The following is a 20,285-nucleotide window of genomic DNA, read 5'->3' on the forward strand; positions in this document are numbered from 1 at the left end:
GTTGAGCATTCTACTAAATCATTTGCCTTTCCTATTTTAATTCTTTATTCATTGCTAACTATTGCTGCAGTTTTAATGACAAGTGTTTAGAGGTGAAAGTAACTAATTATTATAATGAATTTCTTATTTTTAAAATGTTGCTTTTTACATGTTTTAAAGGATTTGGTAATTTTAATTTTTACAGATTGAAGAAGAAGAGAGGAAAAAAATAGAAGATATGAAAGAAAATGAACGGATAAAAGCAACTAAAGAATTGGAAGCCTGGAAAGAATGTCAAAGAAAAGCTGAAGAACTTAAAATAATTCAGAGAGAAGAAAAATTATATCATCAAGAAAAGCAAATGGAAGAAAAGAGAAAAAAATTAAAACATAAATGTCTTTCTGGGAATTCAGCATCTAAAAATTTTGCCACAAAAGGTATGGTGATTAACAGCTTCTGGGAAAGTGAGTCATGTTAGTGAAGTATGTATGTCATTGTGTGTGTGTGTGTGTGTGTGTGTGTGTGTGTGTGAGAGAGAGAGAGAGAGAGAGAATCTGTCCACAGTATTAGGTCATTATTTTAGTATATGATGTGCTACAATACAGGGAGTAAGGTAAAAGACTTACTTCTTCCAGAAAGTAATTAAGTTTTCATAATAAAATGAGCAAAGATTCAATATTGTTTTTTTTAAATTTTATTTAATTTTATTATTATTATTTATTTATTTATTTATTTTTTAATTTTAAAATCTTTAATTCTTACATGCGTTCCCAAACATGACCCCCCCTCCCACCTCCCTCCCCACAACATCTCTCTGGGTCATCCTCATGCACCGGCCCCAATATTGTTTTTACTCACGTGCTTTCTTTAGACTTTTAGGCAAGTGTTATATTAATTATGTGTTTAACTCAGGTACAGTAAGACTTGGAGTGAATTAGCAGTACCAGGAACATTCATTTATTTCTTTAGAGATAAGAAACTAGGAATTTCATTAAAAGGTCTTTTATTCATGTAACTCAGGAAAGCAAGTGCTAATAAGCAGATTTAGTTGTAAACAGATAAGGACTCTTCTGGCTTTTGATTCTGGTATTTTCAAAAATAAGTGAGAGGACATTTTTCTTTATTCAAAACTAAAAGTTTGTTTTTATCTGATATTAGAGTATTAAACTTTGTTTTGGGTTTATTTATGTTTACAAAGTGAAACATTTTGTAGTAAAATCTTACACAATAGTGACTTCATATTTCTTGGGTGATTACTGTATGTCAGGTAATTTTATTGATTGTTATCACTGATTTCTCACAATAGCACTTGGAGTAAGTGCTGTTATTCTTTTTTGCTTTATTTTGTTATTCTTATTTTAAAGGAAAAACATGTTTTGAAAGGATAAACAACTACCCAATAAGCAAACCTGTAGGATTTGAACCCAGATCTGTCTGATTCTAAAACCTGTGTTCTTTTCAAAGGCTATATGTCTTTACTACTATAACAGTGAGATCTAGCATGTTAAAAAGTCATTTATAGTGAATATTAAGCAATAGCCATTATTAAATTTATATATTTTTCATGGTTTAATATTGACATACCAGTTAACTACTATGCTATCTCCTTTAATACCATTTCAGCAAAATATTGATACAGCTAGAGAATTTGAAAACATTTCCTTCCAAATTTTAAATACTGCTAGACAAATTGATTGTTTTTAAATACTGTTAGAACCCAAACATACTTTTATAGGTATGAGATATCCTGAAGATGCTCAGAAAAAAATTCATCCATGGATATAAGGGAAATTAAACATGGCAGAGGGAAAAAATACATGTCACCTTTTTTTTTAACTCTAGAAGTCTTCCCCCGCCCCCTTATTTCAGTTGTGTCATTACAGATGCCTGACAAATGTGGTTACTTTCTTCCATCTTGTTCATTTATTTAACAGATATTTTTTTACTGCATGTCTCCTCTGTGCTAGAGTTATGGAATATACATTTATGACTAAACATATGGCCAGTGCCTTCAAGGAACATATACTGTTGTAGATACAGGAACATATACTGTTGTAGATACAAACCAGTTAGCTGGGATTTGTACATAACCACTTTAAAAAAATTCACAAACATCTCATTGGTCAATAAAGTTGGACCTCTTGAAGCGGGAAACTTGGCGACTCCTAAAAAATCTAATACTACTGTTTCAATGTCACTGTTAACTAAAAATGCTCATTTGATAGCATTTTTAACTATAGGAAGCATATTGTATTATTTTCCCCAGAAACATTCTTTAGACAAGCTACTTTTGTAGTATATATAGAATACAGATGGCGTGGCAGGTACTGTAGCTTGCCTACTCACTGTGTACTCTGCTTTTCACTGACAGAATCATGACTTGGGGGTGGGGAACAGAAGAAATGTGTCCAGCTAAAAAAACTTAACTCTGGGAAATTTGACTATTGGTTGGATATTTGAAGAAATTAATGAATAATTATATTTTTTCTTTACATGTGATAATGATATTATAGTTAGATTTATAAAGTCCTCATCTTGTAGAGGTGACTACTGAAATCTTTATTGATTGAAAAATACAGTGTCTGAGGTTTGCTTCAAAATAGTGTGGTATGTGAAAGTGGATAGAGGTAATGATGAGTGGTGTTGGCTATGAGTTGGTAATTGAAGTCACGTTATGAATGCATGATGGTGATTATTCTTTCCTGTCTACTTTTGTACATATTTGAAATTTTTTATTCTGAAATGGAAAAAAATTAAACATCAAACAGTGAATCATTTTTCCAAGTAATTTTAAATTAGTTAAGAAAAAAGGAAAACAAAATTCACCTTCAGCTCCCTCAGACTCTCTTGTAGCCAAGTGACATGTGTATGTCACTTGTATATGCATGTCACTTGTATGAAAGAGGAGAGCGAAAAAGTTGGCTTAAAGCTCAACATTCAGAAAATGAAGATCATGGCATCCGGTCCCATCACTTCATGGGAAATAGATGGGGAAACAGTGGAAACAGTGTCAGACTTTATTTTGGGGGGCTCCAAAATCACTGCAGATGGTAATTGCAGCCATGAAATTAAAAGACGCTTACTCCTTGGAAGAAAAGTTATGACCAACCTAGATAGTATATTCAAAAGCAGAGACATTACTTTGCCGACTAAGGTCCATCTAGTCAAGGCTATGGTTTTTCCTGTGGTCATGTATGGATGTGAGAGTTGGACTGTGAAGAAGGCTGAGCGCCGAAGAATTGATGCTTTTGAAGTGTGGTGTTGGAGAAGACTCTTGAGAGTCCCTTGGACTGCAAGGAGATCCAACCAGTCCATTCTGAAGGAGATCAGCCCTGGGATTTCTTTGGAAGGAATGATGCTAAAGCTGAAACTCCAGTACTTTGGCCACCTCATGCAAAGAGTTGACTTATTGGAAAAGACTCTAATGCTGGGAGGAATTGGGGGCAGGAGAAGAAGGGGACAACCGAGGATGAGATGGCTGGATGGCATCATGGACTCTATGGATGTGAGTCTGAGTGAACTCCGGGAGATGGTGAACAGGGAGGCCTGGGGTACTGCGATTCATGAGGTTGCAAAGAGTCGGACACGACTGAGTGACTGAACTGAACTGTATGTATATGTATGTCACACATACACATATATATGTAGGTACCTTGACACATGTATGTCACTTGTCATACATATGTATGACATGTAGCCAAGTGACACAGCTCTGACTCGAAATAGAAATGTGCTAATGATTTATAGAAAAGTATTACTTTTCCAAGATAAGTGTCCCCAGTTCCTTTTTGCTTGCTTCCTCTTTCCTTTTTCTACCTAAGATGAAGATCTGTGCCAGGAAATGAATTAGCTATCGTCTTGAGATCGTTAAGAGGTAAGTCATACATTAAGAGTGATGGAACGGGGAAGAAGGAGGAGCTTGGGACATTAAAAATATTGGAGAGCTTATAAATCATGCTGGAGTATCTTTCTTCAAACTTGTTAAGTGAGAAAAAAAAACCCATGTATGATTAAACCACTTTAATTGTGTTTGTTATTCACATATCCTAGAGAATTTTGACTGCTGGAAATGGCTAATGGAAGGCAAGGTTGATTTAGCCTTTGAAAATCATTCAGTATAGTTAACTAAACTAAAGGAAAAATGTGATTATTTCAATATTATAAAAAGGCGTTTGACAAAATCCAACACCCATTTATAATAAAAATTGCTTAAAAAATTAGGACTAGAAACTTTCTTGATCTGGTAAGGGCCTTCTACACAAAAACCTATAGCAAATATCCTATTTACTGATGAAATAATGCTTATTTTGCCCCTGAGGTTGAAGAGTAAGGCAAACATGTCTGTTTTTACTGCTTCATTCAGCATTATACTGGAGGTCCCAACTGCTGCATTAAGAGAAGAGGGCACATTGGTGGTTGCCTGAGACCAGGAGCAAAAGGGAGGAATGAATTGCACAGAGCTATAGGGGGCTCTTAGAGATGATAGAAATTTTCTGTCTTTATTGTGATTTCGTGAGTATGTACATCTATCAGAACTCATTTAATATGCTTTAAAATAAGTACAGTTATTGTACATGAATTATTTCTCAATAAAATTGGGAAAAATGTTTATTATTTTTAAGGACGAAAGCATCAAAGTGTATATGATTTCCTCAAATTCTTATTATTCCACAGTAGTGCTTAGGGCCAGGCATACTGAGGCCATCCCCCAAGTGGTTTCATTTGAGGGTCCTTGCCTTTATGTCTGTTTTATAAGGGAAAGTGAAATCAATGAACATCAATTAGGTACACGACTTTGGGGACTTCCTTGTCTTGTTAGGAAGAGCTTTGTTTAAAAGGGATAAACTCTTGAAGTCAGTTACCGGTATCAGCCTGTTGTATTGAACTAATTTTGAGGTGCTGAGCTATCTTATTTGCTAAGCTACTAAAAGCATTGTAGAGGGAAAGATGAGAGTTCAGAGCATGTGGATTTTTCCATTTTCAACTTCGTAGAACTAGGTACTTCTAAAGGTAGGAGCAAGCGTAAGTCTGGAGAAAATAGGGTCGGTTGAAAGTGTGTTTGCTTACCCTTTCTCCTCCCCTACCACAGCAGACAGCTGGAGGTTTACTTTCTGTACAGTTGAAGACTCAATGAGATTCTGCTCTGAAAATACAGAGATTGAGTGAAAGTCTGCATTATGAAAATCTAAGTACTGATTCAAGAGATCCTTTCAAGTCCTCTACTCTTTGCCATATGCACATATGAGCCCAGTGCACCTGGGATGCAGATTGAACAGTTCCTCTACAGGGAAGCCAAACCTTGCAAAAACCTTGTCATTTTTAATGGCCCAGCCAATTCACCATGCTGAAGCTTATTCATCAACAATCAGATTCATGTACACAGAACTTCCAGTCAAAATATTTATACTTAGCATTTTTAATATGAACAGATAGCCAAGAACCAAACAGAAAAATATAACTTGAAACAACTAGGTATGAAACAAGTAGGAATGGAAGAAAACTTAAAAAGAACCATAATTAATGTTCTCAGAGAGATGAAAACATACTTTAACCCTTGAACAAAAACAAGAGGCTGTAATAAAGAATTTTCCCAAAAAAATCCATTTGGAAATTTAAAATGTATAAAGCGTTCAGTCAGATAGTTGGAATATAGTAAATTTTCCCCAGAAAACAGAACAAAATGACAAAGAGATTTTAAAACAGAAAAGATGGAACTTCTCTCGTGGTCCTGTGGTAAAGAATCTGTCTTGCAATGCAGGGGACACGGGTTCGATCCATGGTTGGGGAACTAAGATCCCACATGCTGCAGAGCAGCTAAGCCTGGGCACTGCAGCTACTGAGCCCACATGTGCTGGAGCCTGTGTACCAGTACTGGATAACCTGCACGCTGCAACTGCTGAAGCCGACCTGCTCTGAAGTCTGCACTCTGCAACTGCAGAGTCCATGCTCCAGAATGAAATCTCCCACATAACACAATGAAGATCCTGGGTGCCACAACTAACACCTGATGCAGCCAAATAACAATAAATAAACAGATAAATTAATGTAATTAAATAAAAGCAGATGAAACAACTAGAATATGCATCCACATTGTCCCAACATTCAAATAATAGAAGTATTAGGAAGAGAGAAGGGAGAAACAGGAAAGGAAGTAATTTTTTAAAAAATACTTTTAAGGAATCTCCACACCGTTCTCCATAGTGGCTGTACTAGTTTGCATTCCCACCAACAGTGTAGGAGGGTTCCCTTTTCTCCACACCCTCTCCAGCATTTATTGCTTGCAGATTTTTGGATCGCAGCCATTCTGACTGGTGTGAAGTGGTACCTCATTGTGGTTTTGATTTGCATTTCTCTAATAATGAGTGATGTTGAGCACCTTTTCATGTGTTTGTTAGCCATCCGTATGTCTTCTTTGGAGAAATGTCTATTTAGTTCTTTGGCCCATTTTTTGATTGGGTCGTTTATTTTTCTGGAATTGAGCTGCATAAGTTGCTTGTATATTTTTGAGATTAGTTGTTTGTCAGTTGCTTCATTTGCTATTATTTTCTCCCATTCAGAAGGCTGTCTTTTCACCTTGCTTATAGTTTCCTTTGTTGTGCAGAAGCTTTTAATTTTAATTAGATCCCATTTGTTTATTTTTGCTTTTGCTGGGCATACACACCGAGGAAACCAGAATTGAAAGAGACACATGTACCCCAATGTTCATTGCAGCACTGTTTATAATAGCTAGGACATGGAAACAACCTAGATGTCCATCAGCAGATGAATGGATAAGAAAGCTGTGGTACATATACACAATGGAGTATTACTCAGCCGTTAAAAAGAATTCATTTGAATCAGTTCTGATGAGATGGATGAAACTGGAGCCGATTATACAGAGTGAAGTAAGCCAGAAAGAAAAACACCAATACAGTATACTAACACATATATATGGAATTTAGGAAGATGGCAATGACGACCCTGTATGCAAGACAGGGAAGGAGACACAGATGTGTATAACGGACTTTTGGACTCAGAGGGAGAGGGAGAGGGTGGGATGATTTGGGAGAATGACATTCTAACATGTATACTATCATGTGAATTGAATCGCCAGTCTATGTCTGACGCAGGATGCAGCATGCTTGGGGCTGGTGCATGGGGATGACCCAGAAAGTTGTTATGGGGAGGGAGGTGGGAGGGGGGTTCATGTTTGGGAATGCATGTAAGAATTAAAGATTTTAAAATTTAAAAAATAAAAAACTAAAATTAAAAAAAATAAAAAATAAAAAATACTTTTTAAAATTTGGACATAACTGACTTACTATGTTTTAAGTATACAATATAATGTTTTGATATATGTATATATTGTGAAATGATCACCACAGTAAATCTAGTAAATCTGTCCAGCACCATATAGTTACAGTATTTTTTCTTATGTGAACTTCTAAGATTTAATCTCTTAACAACTTTCAAATATAAAGTACAGTGTGTTAACTATAGTCACCAGGCTATACATTTCATTCCTAGGACTTGTTTATGTTATAACTAGAAGTTTGTACTTTCTGATCATCACCCATTTTGTCCATGTCCCAGCCTCCATCTCTGACAGCCACCAATCTGCTCTCTGTAACTATGAGTTCCATTTTTTGTTGTCGATTCTACATGTAAGAAATAATTTAAAAATTTTTTAGTGAGGGGTTGTGGAGGGAGAAAGAAATGAGGAGTTTGGGATTAACAGATGCATACTACTATATGTAAAATACACATTCCAGTATTCTTGCCTGGAGAGTCCCATGGACAGAGAAGCCTGGCGGGCTATGTTCCATGGGTTTGCAAAAAGTCAGACACCACTGAAGCAATTTACCAGCAGCATTTGTTAAATAGAAAAACAGGGACCTGCTGTATAGCACAGGAACTGTATTCAATGTGTAGTAACCTATAATGTAAAAGAATCTGAAAAAATATATATTTGTTCCTAATACTATTTTATTTTTCCTTAATCAATTATTGTAGCATTTTGCAAATTTCATTAGTTTATTCCAAAAAGCAGTTTTGAATGTTGTTGATTCTTTTATTGTTTGTTTTCTATTCCATTAATTCCTGTGTGTATTTTTATTTGGCTACTCCTAGTTTCTTTGAGTTTTCTCTGGTTTTTATATAATTTGTTTGCATTAATTTATGAATCTTTTAATTCATGCATATGCAGTGTAATTTTTTTCTCTTAAATACTACATTAATACATTCATCAAGTCTTGACGTCTTGTTTTTTCATTGTCATGTGGTTGCAGATATTTTGTAAGCCATCATAATTTTTTTGTTCTCCAATTATTAGGGAGAATTATTTTAAAATTTACAAATGTATAAAAAGGCTGGACCAAAGCAGAAACAATGCTTAGTTGTAGATGTATCTGGTATTAAAAGTATAGTCTGATGCTGTAAAGAACAGTATTATATAGGAACCTGGAATGTTAGGCCCATGAATCAAGGTAAATTGAAACTGGTCAAGTAGAAGGTGGCAGGAGTGAACATTGACATCTTAGGAATCAGTGAACTAAAATGGATGGGAATGGGGAAATTTAATTCAGATGACCATTATACCTACTACTGTGGGCAAGAATCCCTTAGAAGAAATGGAGTAGTCCTCACGGTCAACAAAAAAGTCTAATATGCAGTACTGGGGTGCAATCTCAAAAACAACAGATATGATCTTGGTTTGTTTCCATGGCAAACCATTCAACATCACAGTAATCCAAGTCTGTGCCCCAGCCACGAATGCTGAAGAAGCTGAAGTTGAATAGTTTTATAAAGACCTTCTAGAACTAACACCATAAAAAGAAGTCCCTTTCATCATTAGGGATTAGAATGCAAAAGTAGGAAGTCAAGAAATTCATGGAGTGTAGGCAAGTGTGGCCTTGTAATACAAAATGAAGCAAGGCAAAGCTAACAGTTTTGTCAAGAAAACACACTGGTCATGGCAAACAACCTCTTCAACAACATAAGAAATGACTCTATACATGGACATCCCTAGATGGTCAATACTGGAATCAGTTTGATTTTATTCTCTGCAGCCAAAGATGGAGAAGCTCTCTACACTCAGCAAAAACAAGACCTGGAGCTGACTGGCTCCAATCATGAGCTCCTGATAGTAAAATTCAGGCTTTAATTGAAGAAAGTAGGGAAAACTGCGAGGCCATTCAGGTATGGCCGAAATCAAATCCCTTATGATTATACAGTGGAGGTGACAAATAGATGCAAGGGATTATATCTGGTAGACAGAATGCCTGAAGAATTATAGATGGAGATTCATAACACTGTGCAGGAGGCAGTGACCAAAACCATCCCCAAGAAAAATAAATGCAAGAACGCAAAGTGGTTGTCTGAGGAGGCCTTATAAATAGCTGAGAAAAGAAGAGAAGTGAAAGGCAAAGGAGAAAGGGATAGATACACCTAACTGAATGCAGAGTTTCAAAGAATAGCAAGGAGAGATAAGAAAGCCTTCCTCAGTGATAAGTGCAAAGAAATAGAGGAAAACAATAGGAAAGACTAGAGATCTCGTCAAAAAAATCTAGAGATACCAAGGGAACATTCTATGTAAACATAGGCACAATAAAGGACAGAAATGGTACGGACCTAATAGAAGCAGAAGATATTAAGAAGAGGTAGCAAGAATACACAGAAGAACTGTACAAAAAAGATCTTCATGACCCAGATAATCATGATGGTGTGATTACTCACCTAGAGCCAGACATCCTGGAGTGTGAAGTCAAGTGGGCCTTAAGAAGCATTACTGTGAACAAAGCTAGAGGTGATGGAATTACAGCTGAGGTATTTCAGATCCTAAAATATGATGCTGTGAAAGTGCTGCACCCAACATCCCAGCAAATTTGGAAAACTCAGCAGTGACCACAGGACTGGTAAAGGTCAGTTTCTATTTCAATCCCAAATAAAGGCAATGCCAAAGAATGTTCAAACTACCATAGGTTGTGCTCATTTCACATCCTAGCAAGGTAATGCACAAAATCCTTCAAGCTAAGCTTGAGCAGTATGTGAACTGAGAAATTCCAGATGTACAAACTGGATTTCGAAAAGGTAGAGGAACAAGAGATCAAATTGCCAGCATTCATTGGATCATAGAGCAAGGGAATTCCCAAAAAACATCTACTTCTGCTTCATTGACCACACTAAATCCTTTGACTGTGTGGATCACAACAAACTATGGAGAATTCTTAAAGAGATAGGAATACCAGACCACCTTACCTGCCTCCAGAGAAAACTGTATGCAGGTCAAGGAGCAACTGTTAGAACCAGACGTGAAACAACTGATTTGTTTCACATTGGGAAAGGAGTATGTCAAGGCTGTATATTGTCACCCTGCTTGTTTAACTTCTATGCAGGGTACATCATGCAGAATGCTGGGCTGGATGAATCACAAGCTGAAATCAAGAGTGCTTCGAGAAATATTAATAACCTCAGATATGCAGATGGTATCACTCTGATGGCAGAAAGTGAAGAGAAACGAAAGAGCCTCTTGATGAGGGTGAAGAAGGAGAGTGAAAAAGGTGGCTTAAAACTCAGCATTCAAAAAACTAAGGTCATGGCATCTGGTCCCATCACTTCACAGTAAATAGAAGGAGGAAAATAGAAGCAGTGACAGATTTTATTTTCCTGGGCTCCCAAATCACTGTGGATGGTGACTCTATCCATGAATTTAAAAGATGCTTGCTCCTTGGAAGGAAAGCAATGACAAATCTAAACAGTGTATTAAAAAACAGATATCACTTTGCTGACAAAGGTCTATATAGTCAAAGCTATAATTTTTCCAGTAGTCATGTACTGATGTGAGAGCTGGACCATAAAGAAGGCTGAACAGTGAAGAATTGATACTTTCGAGTTTTGGTCCTGGAGAAGACTCTTGAGAGTCCCTTGGAGAGCAAGGAAATCAAAGCAGTCAATCCTAAAGGAGATCAACCCTGAATATTCATTCACTGGAAGGACTGGTGCTGAAGCTGAAGTTCCAATACTTTGGCCACCTGATGCAAAGAGCCGACTCATTGGAAAAACCCTGTGCTGGGAAAGATTGAGGGTAAGAGGAGAAGGGGGCAATAGAGGATGAGATGGTTGGATGGCATCATTGACACGCTGGACGTGAGTTTGAGCAAACTGTGGGAGATAGTGAAGGACAGGGAAGCCTGGTATGCTGCAGTTCCTGGGTCACAAATAGTTGGACATGACTTAGTGACTCAACAACAACAGCAGGCTATCATTTTTCATTTTTCCCCTCAAGTTTTCCACTCGAGAGTTCTTAATTTTATTTTTCCATGTTCTGGTACATTTCTGCGAGTAATTTACTCAGAAAAGATGGCTAGATGGTGCATTTACTTAGTTCTTAAATATCTAGGAATGTCTCCTAGTTTCATAAGTGAATAGTAGTATACTGGGTATAAAATTCTTGGACATAGTATTAGGTAGGTTCAAGCCAATTACTGAAATAAGAGGTCCAAAGTCACAAAGTCATAGATCAAATAAGATGATGATGTAACGGTCATCAGTCTAGGCCTGATTGATGTCTTTGTTCCACAGGGCCTTCCAGGCTGGTGGGTTAACATCTGTTGTACCATTATTTGGCTTCCATCTCTGGGTCCAGGGTGGATAATGCAGTTGGCATTGTTTTTTAGCCAGTGGGATGGGGAAAGAAGATGTCCACTGCAAGTAGATTTACCGGTAAAATGATGATCTGTAAATTGTATACATCGCTTGTATTCACATTCTGTTGTGTCAGTTTGGCACATAACTACACCTACTCTTTAACAAAGAGGGGAAAATTGATACCATACTGGATGATAACATTCCCAGCCACAACCATCTATAGAAATTGTTTGTTTAAACTTTTGTTGATGTTACTTTCTAGTTTGAGTCCTTATTCTTTCTTTCCTGTCCCCTTTTCCCGCCCTTTGAAATGTTAATTGAGGCCCTTTTCAGTTTTTCTTTAAAGTGGAAATTTTATATCTTAATTATATGTGTTCATTTTATATCAAAGATATAAACTCTGTCATATTTGTAGAAAATCATTTTTGATCAGTTTTGATATTTTCATTTTTTAGTACCTTTCCTTCCTTTTACTTACATAGTTTATATTCTAACATATAGATTAATATCTTCTCTGATATTGACTGAACAATTATTATATCTAACTGCCTTTGTACAGATGTATAGCTTTTTATCATAACTCTTTGCCTGTTCCCATTAGCTTTCTCTAATAACTGAAAATCTTTTCTGTTATTACCAGGAAGCCTATAGAAGATACTGCTATAGGAGCTTGTGGAAAGTGATGACTTTGCCTAGGTACCCTCCTGTAGAGTTGACATAGGTTATAAGAGTGCCGTCCTCTATAGTGAATATAAGACACTGTGTTTTAACAAAGAGAACCCCAGAAAAGTAGCTGAAGTCATTGATTAAAGAACAGATAACTAGCTTCCATAATTTCAATGAGGAATTTTACATTGCTTCCTGTAGAAAATATGTTTGGATTATATGTATAGGGTTTTAAAAGTAACTTTAATGGGTAAAAGTTGGGTAAAAAAATGGGTAAAAGGTAAAAACGCCTTAAATCTGTTTGATTGTTAACTAGGAAATAAAAGATAAATAACTTAGTTGCTAATGTTGTTTTTGAAGGGAGAAATTCAGGAAATATATTTTTTGAGAAGTTAAAGGAAGACAATATTCCTGCTCCTCGCTCTGTTGGCAGTATTAAAATCAGCTTTACTCCTCGAGTATTCCCGACAGCTCTCCGGGAATCACAAGTAGCAGAAGAGGAGGAGGTTAGTACACTTGCTGTTAAGTTACAGTGACCACAGATGAGAATACTTAATTTTTTATTTCATGTATTGAAACTTACTGGATCTGAATTTTTAAAGTATTCATTGCACTAAAGACATTACTTCATGAAAAAATTTAATATTTCTTTTTCAGAAAAATATATTTTGCAGGATCTATTTTTTTGGCTTCAGAATGCTGATGAGAAAACATTGATTTAGTAGCGTTGTTGCTTATTCTAGAATATAATCTGTTGCATGTGCATTTATTTTATTAAATACATCATTTTCCATAATAGATTTGTAAACTCTGGGCTCTGTGTATTGTGGTAAGAAAAGATTTTTAGATTTATTACAACTATATTCTTACAATTAATTAGTAATGTCAAGACATTTGGCATTGATATCTTTCATTTATAAATTCCTGAGCTCTGGGATTTTGAATGTCATGTATTTAGTTGTATAAGCATGAAGAATTCTAAGAACTTGCTTGTATTTATTTATTTTTTACTATAAGGTATGAACTGATACCTCTCTCAGTTAAAAAGTTGTGAAAATAATTGAAATTTCTTAATATATAATGATAATTTATAAATATTAACTTTTTTCTTAATATTAGCAATATGTTTCTATATTTCATTATTTATAAAAGGATTTCTATAACTATAAAATTATAATCATTTAAAAAATATCTATATATTTTTATAATGTAAAAATACATATATATTATAAAGAAAAGTAAAATAATATTCACATGAACTACCAGAAATTTGGACAAAGTTTGAACTAGAAATTGTTATATATTTGATTTTAATCAGCTAGTGAAATTTAAAAAAAAACTTGAAAATGTATAAAAGCTGGAAGTTTAAAATCACCATCATCAAATATTATATCAGTCTGCTTAGAATACTATTACTAAGTACATAGACTCGCTGGCTCTAAGAGCAGACAATTATTTCTCACAGTTTTGGAGGCTGAGAGGATATGGAGGTGGGGTGTAGAAAAGAGCATGCCCTCTAGTTTCTTTCTCCCCTTATAAGGATACCAATCCTGTCTTGGAGGCCTCATCTTCATGACCTCATCCAAACTTAATTATCGCCCAAGGGCCATAGATCCAAATACCATCACATAGGTGGTTAGGGTTTCACCATACGAATTTTGGAGCACACAGACATTCAGTGCATAACAAACAGTATTTCCATGTTATGTAGGAAGATGGGAAATCTAAAAGGAATGGTTAATAAAATAATACCTTTGTGTCCTTCATTAAACTCATTCTCATTTCAGTGGCTACATAAACAAGCAGAGGCACGAAGAGCAATGAATACTGATATTCCTGAACTTTATGATTTAAAAGAAGAGGAAAAGAACCCAGAATGGTTGAAGGACAAAGGAAAGTAAGTTGTTTGCACCCTGGCCATGAGACTTATTATAAATCTATGTATATATTAGTACTTATAACATTTTCTAGATGTCTTGACATATATGTGAATGTGATTGTTGGGAAGAAATAATGTAAGTATGCCAATTATGTAGGTAGCACCTCTGTGTTTAAAAAGTCAGATCCTATAACAATTAAATGAGATTCTTATTTTTATTTGCTTTTATATTTAAATGTCATGGAAATGAAAAAATATAACATCTTTTAAACTGCTTATTAAAGTCCCTTTTGAAATTACTCAGTGTTTGACATAAGTCCTTGCTAATACGTCCCTTAAAATCATGGTTCTTCAAAACTAGAATTACTTTGATTAGTCATATCAATCTTTGAAAGCTTATCAGATTAGCTTGTTGCTGTCATGACCTAAATGGGTGGGATGGAGTGATGGGGTGGAAGGTTCAAGAGAGAGGGGATATATATATATATATATACACACACACACATACAGTGGATTCACTTCATTGTACAGCAGAAACTAACACAACAGTACAAAGCAATTATCCTCTAATAAAAGATTATCAAATCCGTCTATAAATTATCATTTTATGTCTAGACAATCTTTTTATTTATTTATATGTAACTGTAAATTTTTGACAGTTATCAAAATAATGAATTCTGGTATGTTCTGTGGCAATTTGAGTTCATATTTTGAAGCAATTGTAGATATTATTTATTATATCTTATTTTGTATGTTTGTATTATTTTTCTGTTGCTGCCGTAACAAACTGCCACCGACTTATTGGCTTAAAATAATACTAATCTATTATCTTATAGTTCTGGAGGCCAGGAGTCTAAAATGGGTTTTACTAGCCTAATATCAAGTATCAAGTGCAATCCTTCTGGACCCTGTAGGAGAGAATCTGTTTCCTTGGGTTTTCCAACCTTGAGACCACCCGCATTCCTTGGCTTATGGCCCCAAACCAGCAGTTGCCTTACTCTAGCCTTTGCTTCCATAGTCACATCTCCTTTTCTGACTCTGGCTCCCCTGCTTCCCTCTTTCATTTATAAACACCCTTGTATTTATAATCCAGGGTACTCTCCTACATTAAAATTCTTAATCACATCTGCAAGGTTCTTTCTAACTAGCCATTTTAGGTATTCACAGGTTTTGGGGAGTTAGGATGTGGCTATCTGTGTTTTCCTAGTCTCATCTGTTCTCTGTTCTTTCCTGGTCTTTTTTCTTATCTAAAACACCACCAGAGATTGATCTGTGGAGTTGAGCTGGAGTTGAGTTTTTCTAAACAGAAGCCTGAGGCTCACAGGTTTGTTCGCCTTACTCCCAAGAGTAATCCCTTCTCCTCTTTCTCTTCTTTCTTCTCTCCCTTCCTCTCAATCTTTTGAACCATTAAATAAATATCTGTTGATTATTTATGGTTTGTCAGGCTGTAGGGTAGGCTCTGAACTACAGAAATAGGGACAGAGTATGCATATACAAATACTACAACACTGTATGGAAAGTGCAATACTTAGAAAGCACATGATAAAATGAAAGTACACAAGAGGGGCACTTAACCTTAAAAGAAGGAAGGTAGTTTCAGGAAGAGCTTCCTAAAGAATATAGCACCTGAGTTCCTCTTAAAGATAGGTAGAAGTTTCAGGAGGAAGGGAGAGAAAGGTGTTCATTTTAGGCAGAGGATACAGTGTGAGCAAAAGTTCAGAGACAAGAATAGTGTGACATACAGGCCAGGAACTGTGGGTAGCTTACTTTTTGATAAAACATAAATTTGAAGCTAAGAATAATAACACATGAACCTAGAAAAATAGGCAATGGCCTTGTATTATTCTTAAATTTTATTCTGTAAGGTGGAGGAAAATGTGTTCAGTAACTAAGGTGGAGGTCTTGAACAATGACGTTGTAGAGGGGGGAAGTCAAGGGCAATGTGAGAAATATTCAGGAGGTAAAATAGAGAGGACTTCTGAGTGACTGTTGAAGAGTAGAAGAGTAGTTGTAGACATCTTCTGGGTTTCTAGTTTAAAGGATTGATTATATGCCACCAACTGAATTAGAGAACACTAAAAGAGGGCCAGTTAGGAGGGAATGTAGGTAAGGTCAGTTTTGAATAGGTTGAGTTAGAGATGTCTTTTGGTCAAGCTGACAGTGTCCAGCAAGTTTGAAACCCAGAGGACAGTCCAGCCCTGTGTTATCGATTTGGAGGTCATCAGCATTCATGCAGCAGTTGATTTATAAGAGTAGGTGTGGTATCTAAAAATAGGGTATAAAGGGGAGTAGTGGCCTAAGGCTAGAACCCTGTGATCCATCAGTATTTGAAGATCTGGTAAAATAAAGTAGTACACAGAAATACTCCCAGAAGCCGACGGAATAGAAACTTTTAAGAGTTTTTTCTGTCTTGTTCTTCTCTAAAAGTTCTCCAGACAACAATGCTGGAGTGGTTCATCATTCCCTTCTCCAGGGGATCTTCCCAACCCAGGGATAGAACCGGTCTCCTGCATTGCAGGCAGATTCTTTACCATCTGAGCCACCAGGGAAGCAAGCCCTCTTTACAAGTAGAAAAGATTCAAAAAGATGTGCAGATGAGACAAAAGAAGTGGTTGAAATGTCCTCAAGAAGAGTGGGGAAAAACTCAGTCAAGGCTGATGGTGAATGGATTATCTTCATTTTGTTATTCTTTTTCCTTTCGTTAAAAGTTGTGTTCATTTTTACACTTTATAATAAAGATATACCTTTTGAAAAAAATTTACACTGCACATCAAATGAAAGTTCCCCTTGGTTTTTACCGTCTGCTGGCCTTCTGCCTTCCCGGCCCCTCAGATATATCCAGTCTAAATATTTAATTGCATTTGCTTGTCTTTAAGCTGTCATTGTCATAATCACAGTTATTACATTCATAGATTGTGATAGGTTACCAGAGCTTTGCAAATACAATTTCATTAAATCTTTACTACTGTAGTTAGCTAGGAACCACTGCTTTTGCAGTCATTTAACAAATGTTTATCGTAAAGCTAGCAGCTTTACACAAACTGGCTCTTTTAATTCCTTCAACAGTATAGCTAGTTGTATATTATTATCTTTACCCCAAATTTCTAAAATATAGAAAGAGGGCTAGAGAGGTTGAGAAATTTGGCTAAAGTGGTGGTTTATAAATAAAACCAGGATTCAGTCCCACGTCAGTATGATTACAAAGCTTTTGTTCCAGATAGTGTTGTATAGCCCTCACAGATGAATAAAATTCTTGTTGTCCTTTTGTTCCGATTGTTTAGCCTTAGTGAAGACAGCCCAAGTGGTGTGGCTATGAATTGCTCTTCCTTGAGGCCTGAGAGTGCTGAAGTGCACATAGCTGGATGTGCTCTCCTATTAGATTGGTTACTGAGGTCTAGAAAATACTGGAAGATTAAGTTGTAATAGAGATAGAATGGGAAAGACTAGAGATCTCTTCAGGAAAATGAGAGATACCAAAGGAACTTTTCATGCAGAGATGGGCACAATAAAGGACAAAAATGGTATGGACCTAACAGAAGCAGAAGATATTAAGAAGAGGTGGCAAGAATACACAGAAGAACTATACAAAAGAGATCACGACCCAGATAATCACAATGGTGTGATCACTCACCTAGAGCCAGATATCCTGGAGTGTGAAGTCAAGTGGGCGTTAGGAAGCGCTACTACGAACAAAGCTAGTGGAGGTAATAGAATTCCAGTTGAGCTATTTCAAATCCTAAAAGATGATGCTGTGAAAGTGCTCCACTCAGTATGCCAGCAAATTTGGAAAACTCATCAGTGGCCACAGGACTGGAAAAGGTCAGTTTTCATTCTAATCCCAAAGAAAGGCAATGCCAAAGAATGCTGAAACTACCGCACAGTTACACTCATCTCACACGCTAGCAAACTAATGCTCAAAATTCTCCATGCCAGGCTCCAACAGTACGTGCACTATGAACTTCCAGATGTTCAAGCTGGTTTTAGAAAAGGCAGAGGAACCAGAGATCAAATTGCCAACATCCATTGGATCATCAAAAAAGGAAAAGAGTTCCAGAAAAACATCTACTTCTGCTTTATTGACTATGCCAAAGCCTTTGACTGTGTGTATCACAATAAACTGTGGAAAATTCTGAAAGAGATGGGAATACCAGACTACCTGATCTGTCTCCTGAGAAATCTGTATGCAGGTCAAGAAGCAAGAGTTAGAGCTGGACATGGAACAACAGACTGGTTCCAAATCGGGAAAGGAGTACATCAAGGCTGTATATTGTCACCCTGCTTATTTAACTTATATGAAGAGAAATGCTGGGCTGGATGAAGCACAAGGTGGAATCAAGATTGCTGGGAGAAATATCAATAACCTCTGATATGCAGATGACACCACCCTTATGGCAGAAAGTAAAGAAACTAAAGAGCCTCTTGATGAAACTGAAAGAGGAGAGTGAAAAAGTTGGCTTAAGCTCAACATTCAGAAAACTAAGGATCATGGCATCCGGTCCCATCACTTCACGGCAAATAGATGGAGAAACAGTGGAAACAATGTCAGACTTTATTGTTTTGGGCTTCAAAATTCACTGCAGATGGTGACTGCAGCCATGAAATTAAAAGACACTTACTGCTTGGAAGAAAAGTTATGACCAACCTAGACGGCATATTAAAAAGCAAAGACATATGGATGGCTAACAAACACATGAAAAGATGCTCACCATCACTCATTATTAGAGAAATGCAAATCAAAACCACAATGAGGTACCACTTCACACCAGTCAGAATGTCTGCGATCCAAAAATCTGCAAGCAATAAATGCTGGAGAGGGTGTGGAGAAAAGGGAACCCTCCTACACTGTTGGTGGGAATGCAAACTAGTACAGCCACTATGGAGAACAGTGTGGAGATTCCTTAAAAAATTGCAAATAGAACTGCCTTATGACCCAGCAATCCCACTGCTGGGCATACACACCGAGGAAACCAGAATTGAAAGAGACACATGTACCCAAATGTTCATCACAGCACTGTTTATAATAGCCAGGACATGGAAACAACCTAGATGGCCATCAGCAGATGAATGGATAAGAAAGCTGTGGTACATATACACAATGGAGTATTACTCAGCCGTTAAAAAGAATACATTTGAATCAGTTCTGATGAGATGAAACGAGCTGATTATACAGAGTGAAGTAAGCCAGAAAGAAAAACACCAATACAGTATACTAACACATACGTATGGAATTTAGAAAGATGGCAATGACGGCCCTGTATGCAAGACAGCAAAAAAGACACAGATGTGTATAACAGACTTTTGGACTCAGAGGGAGAGGGAGAGGGTGGGATGATTTGGGGGAATGGCATTGAAACATGTATACTATCATGTAAGAATTGAATCGCCAGTCTATGTCCGATGCAGGATACAGCATGCTTGGGGCTGGTGCATGGTGATGACCCAGAGAGATGTTATGGGGAGGGAGGTGGGGGGGGGGGGTTCATGTTTGGGAACGCATGTACACCCGTGGTGGATTCATGTCAATGTATGGCAAAACCAATACAGTATTGTAAAGTAAAATAAAGTAAAAAAAAAAAAAGCAGAGACAGTGCTTTGTCTGTCTAGTCAAAGCTGTGGTTTTTCCAGTAGTCGTGTATGGATGTGAGAGTTGGAATATAAAGAAAGCTGATTGCCGAAGAATTGATGCTTTTGAACTGTGGTGTTGGGGAAGACTCTAGAGAGTCCCTTAGGCTGTACCAGTCCATCCTAAAGGGAATCAGTCTTGAATATTCATTGGAAGGACTGATGCTAGAGCTGAAACTCCAATTCTTTGGCCACCTGCTGTGAAGATCTGACTGATTTGAAAAGACCCTGATGCTGGGAAAGATTGAAGGCAAGAGGAGAAGGAGACGACAGAGGATGAGCTGGTTGGATGGCATCACTGACTCAGTGAACATGAGTTTGAGTAAGCTCCGGGAGTTGGTGATGGACAGGGAAGCCTGGCGTGCTGCAAATTATGGGGTCGCAAAGAGTCGGACAGGACTGAGCGACTAAACTGAACTGAACTGATTTTCTGAGGTGGAAGGAAAGAAAGTGAAGACAAACGTGAAACTAGATAAGTTTCTGACAAAAATTGCTTAGTGGGCACTATTGAGGT

The 20,285-nt window shown here is 36.8% G+C and overlaps 1 protein-coding gene across 9 annotated transcripts in view; it reads left to right on the forward strand.

Annotated features, from left to right (window-relative positions):
- Positions 1-20,285, forward strand: part of DNAAF4 (dynein axonemal assembly factor 4) — a 69,152-nt gene that overhangs the window by 35,623 nt on the left and 13,244 nt on the right. For all 9 annotated transcript variants that reach the window (XR_011258232.1, XR_011258233.1, XM_069596457.1 and 6 more), the window contains exons 4-6: positions 185-416; positions 12,631-12,776; positions 14,058-14,167. Coding sequence is in view for 7 of the 9 variants with exons in the window: in XM_069596457.1 (XP_069452558.1) it covers positions 185-416; positions 12,631-12,776; positions 14,058-14,167 (488 nt within the window). In the remaining 2 variants the exon portion in view is untranslated. The remainder of the gene's footprint in view (positions 1-184; positions 417-12,630; positions 12,777-14,057; positions 14,168-20,285) is intronic.

Source organism: Ovis canadensis, chromosome 7 (assembly GCF_042477335.2).
Source record: "Ovis canadensis isolate MfBH-ARS-UI-01 breed Bighorn chromosome 7, ARS-UI_OviCan_v2, whole genome shotgun sequence".
NCBI classification, from domain to species: Eukaryota; Metazoa; Chordata; class Mammalia; order Artiodactyla; family Bovidae; genus Ovis; species Ovis canadensis.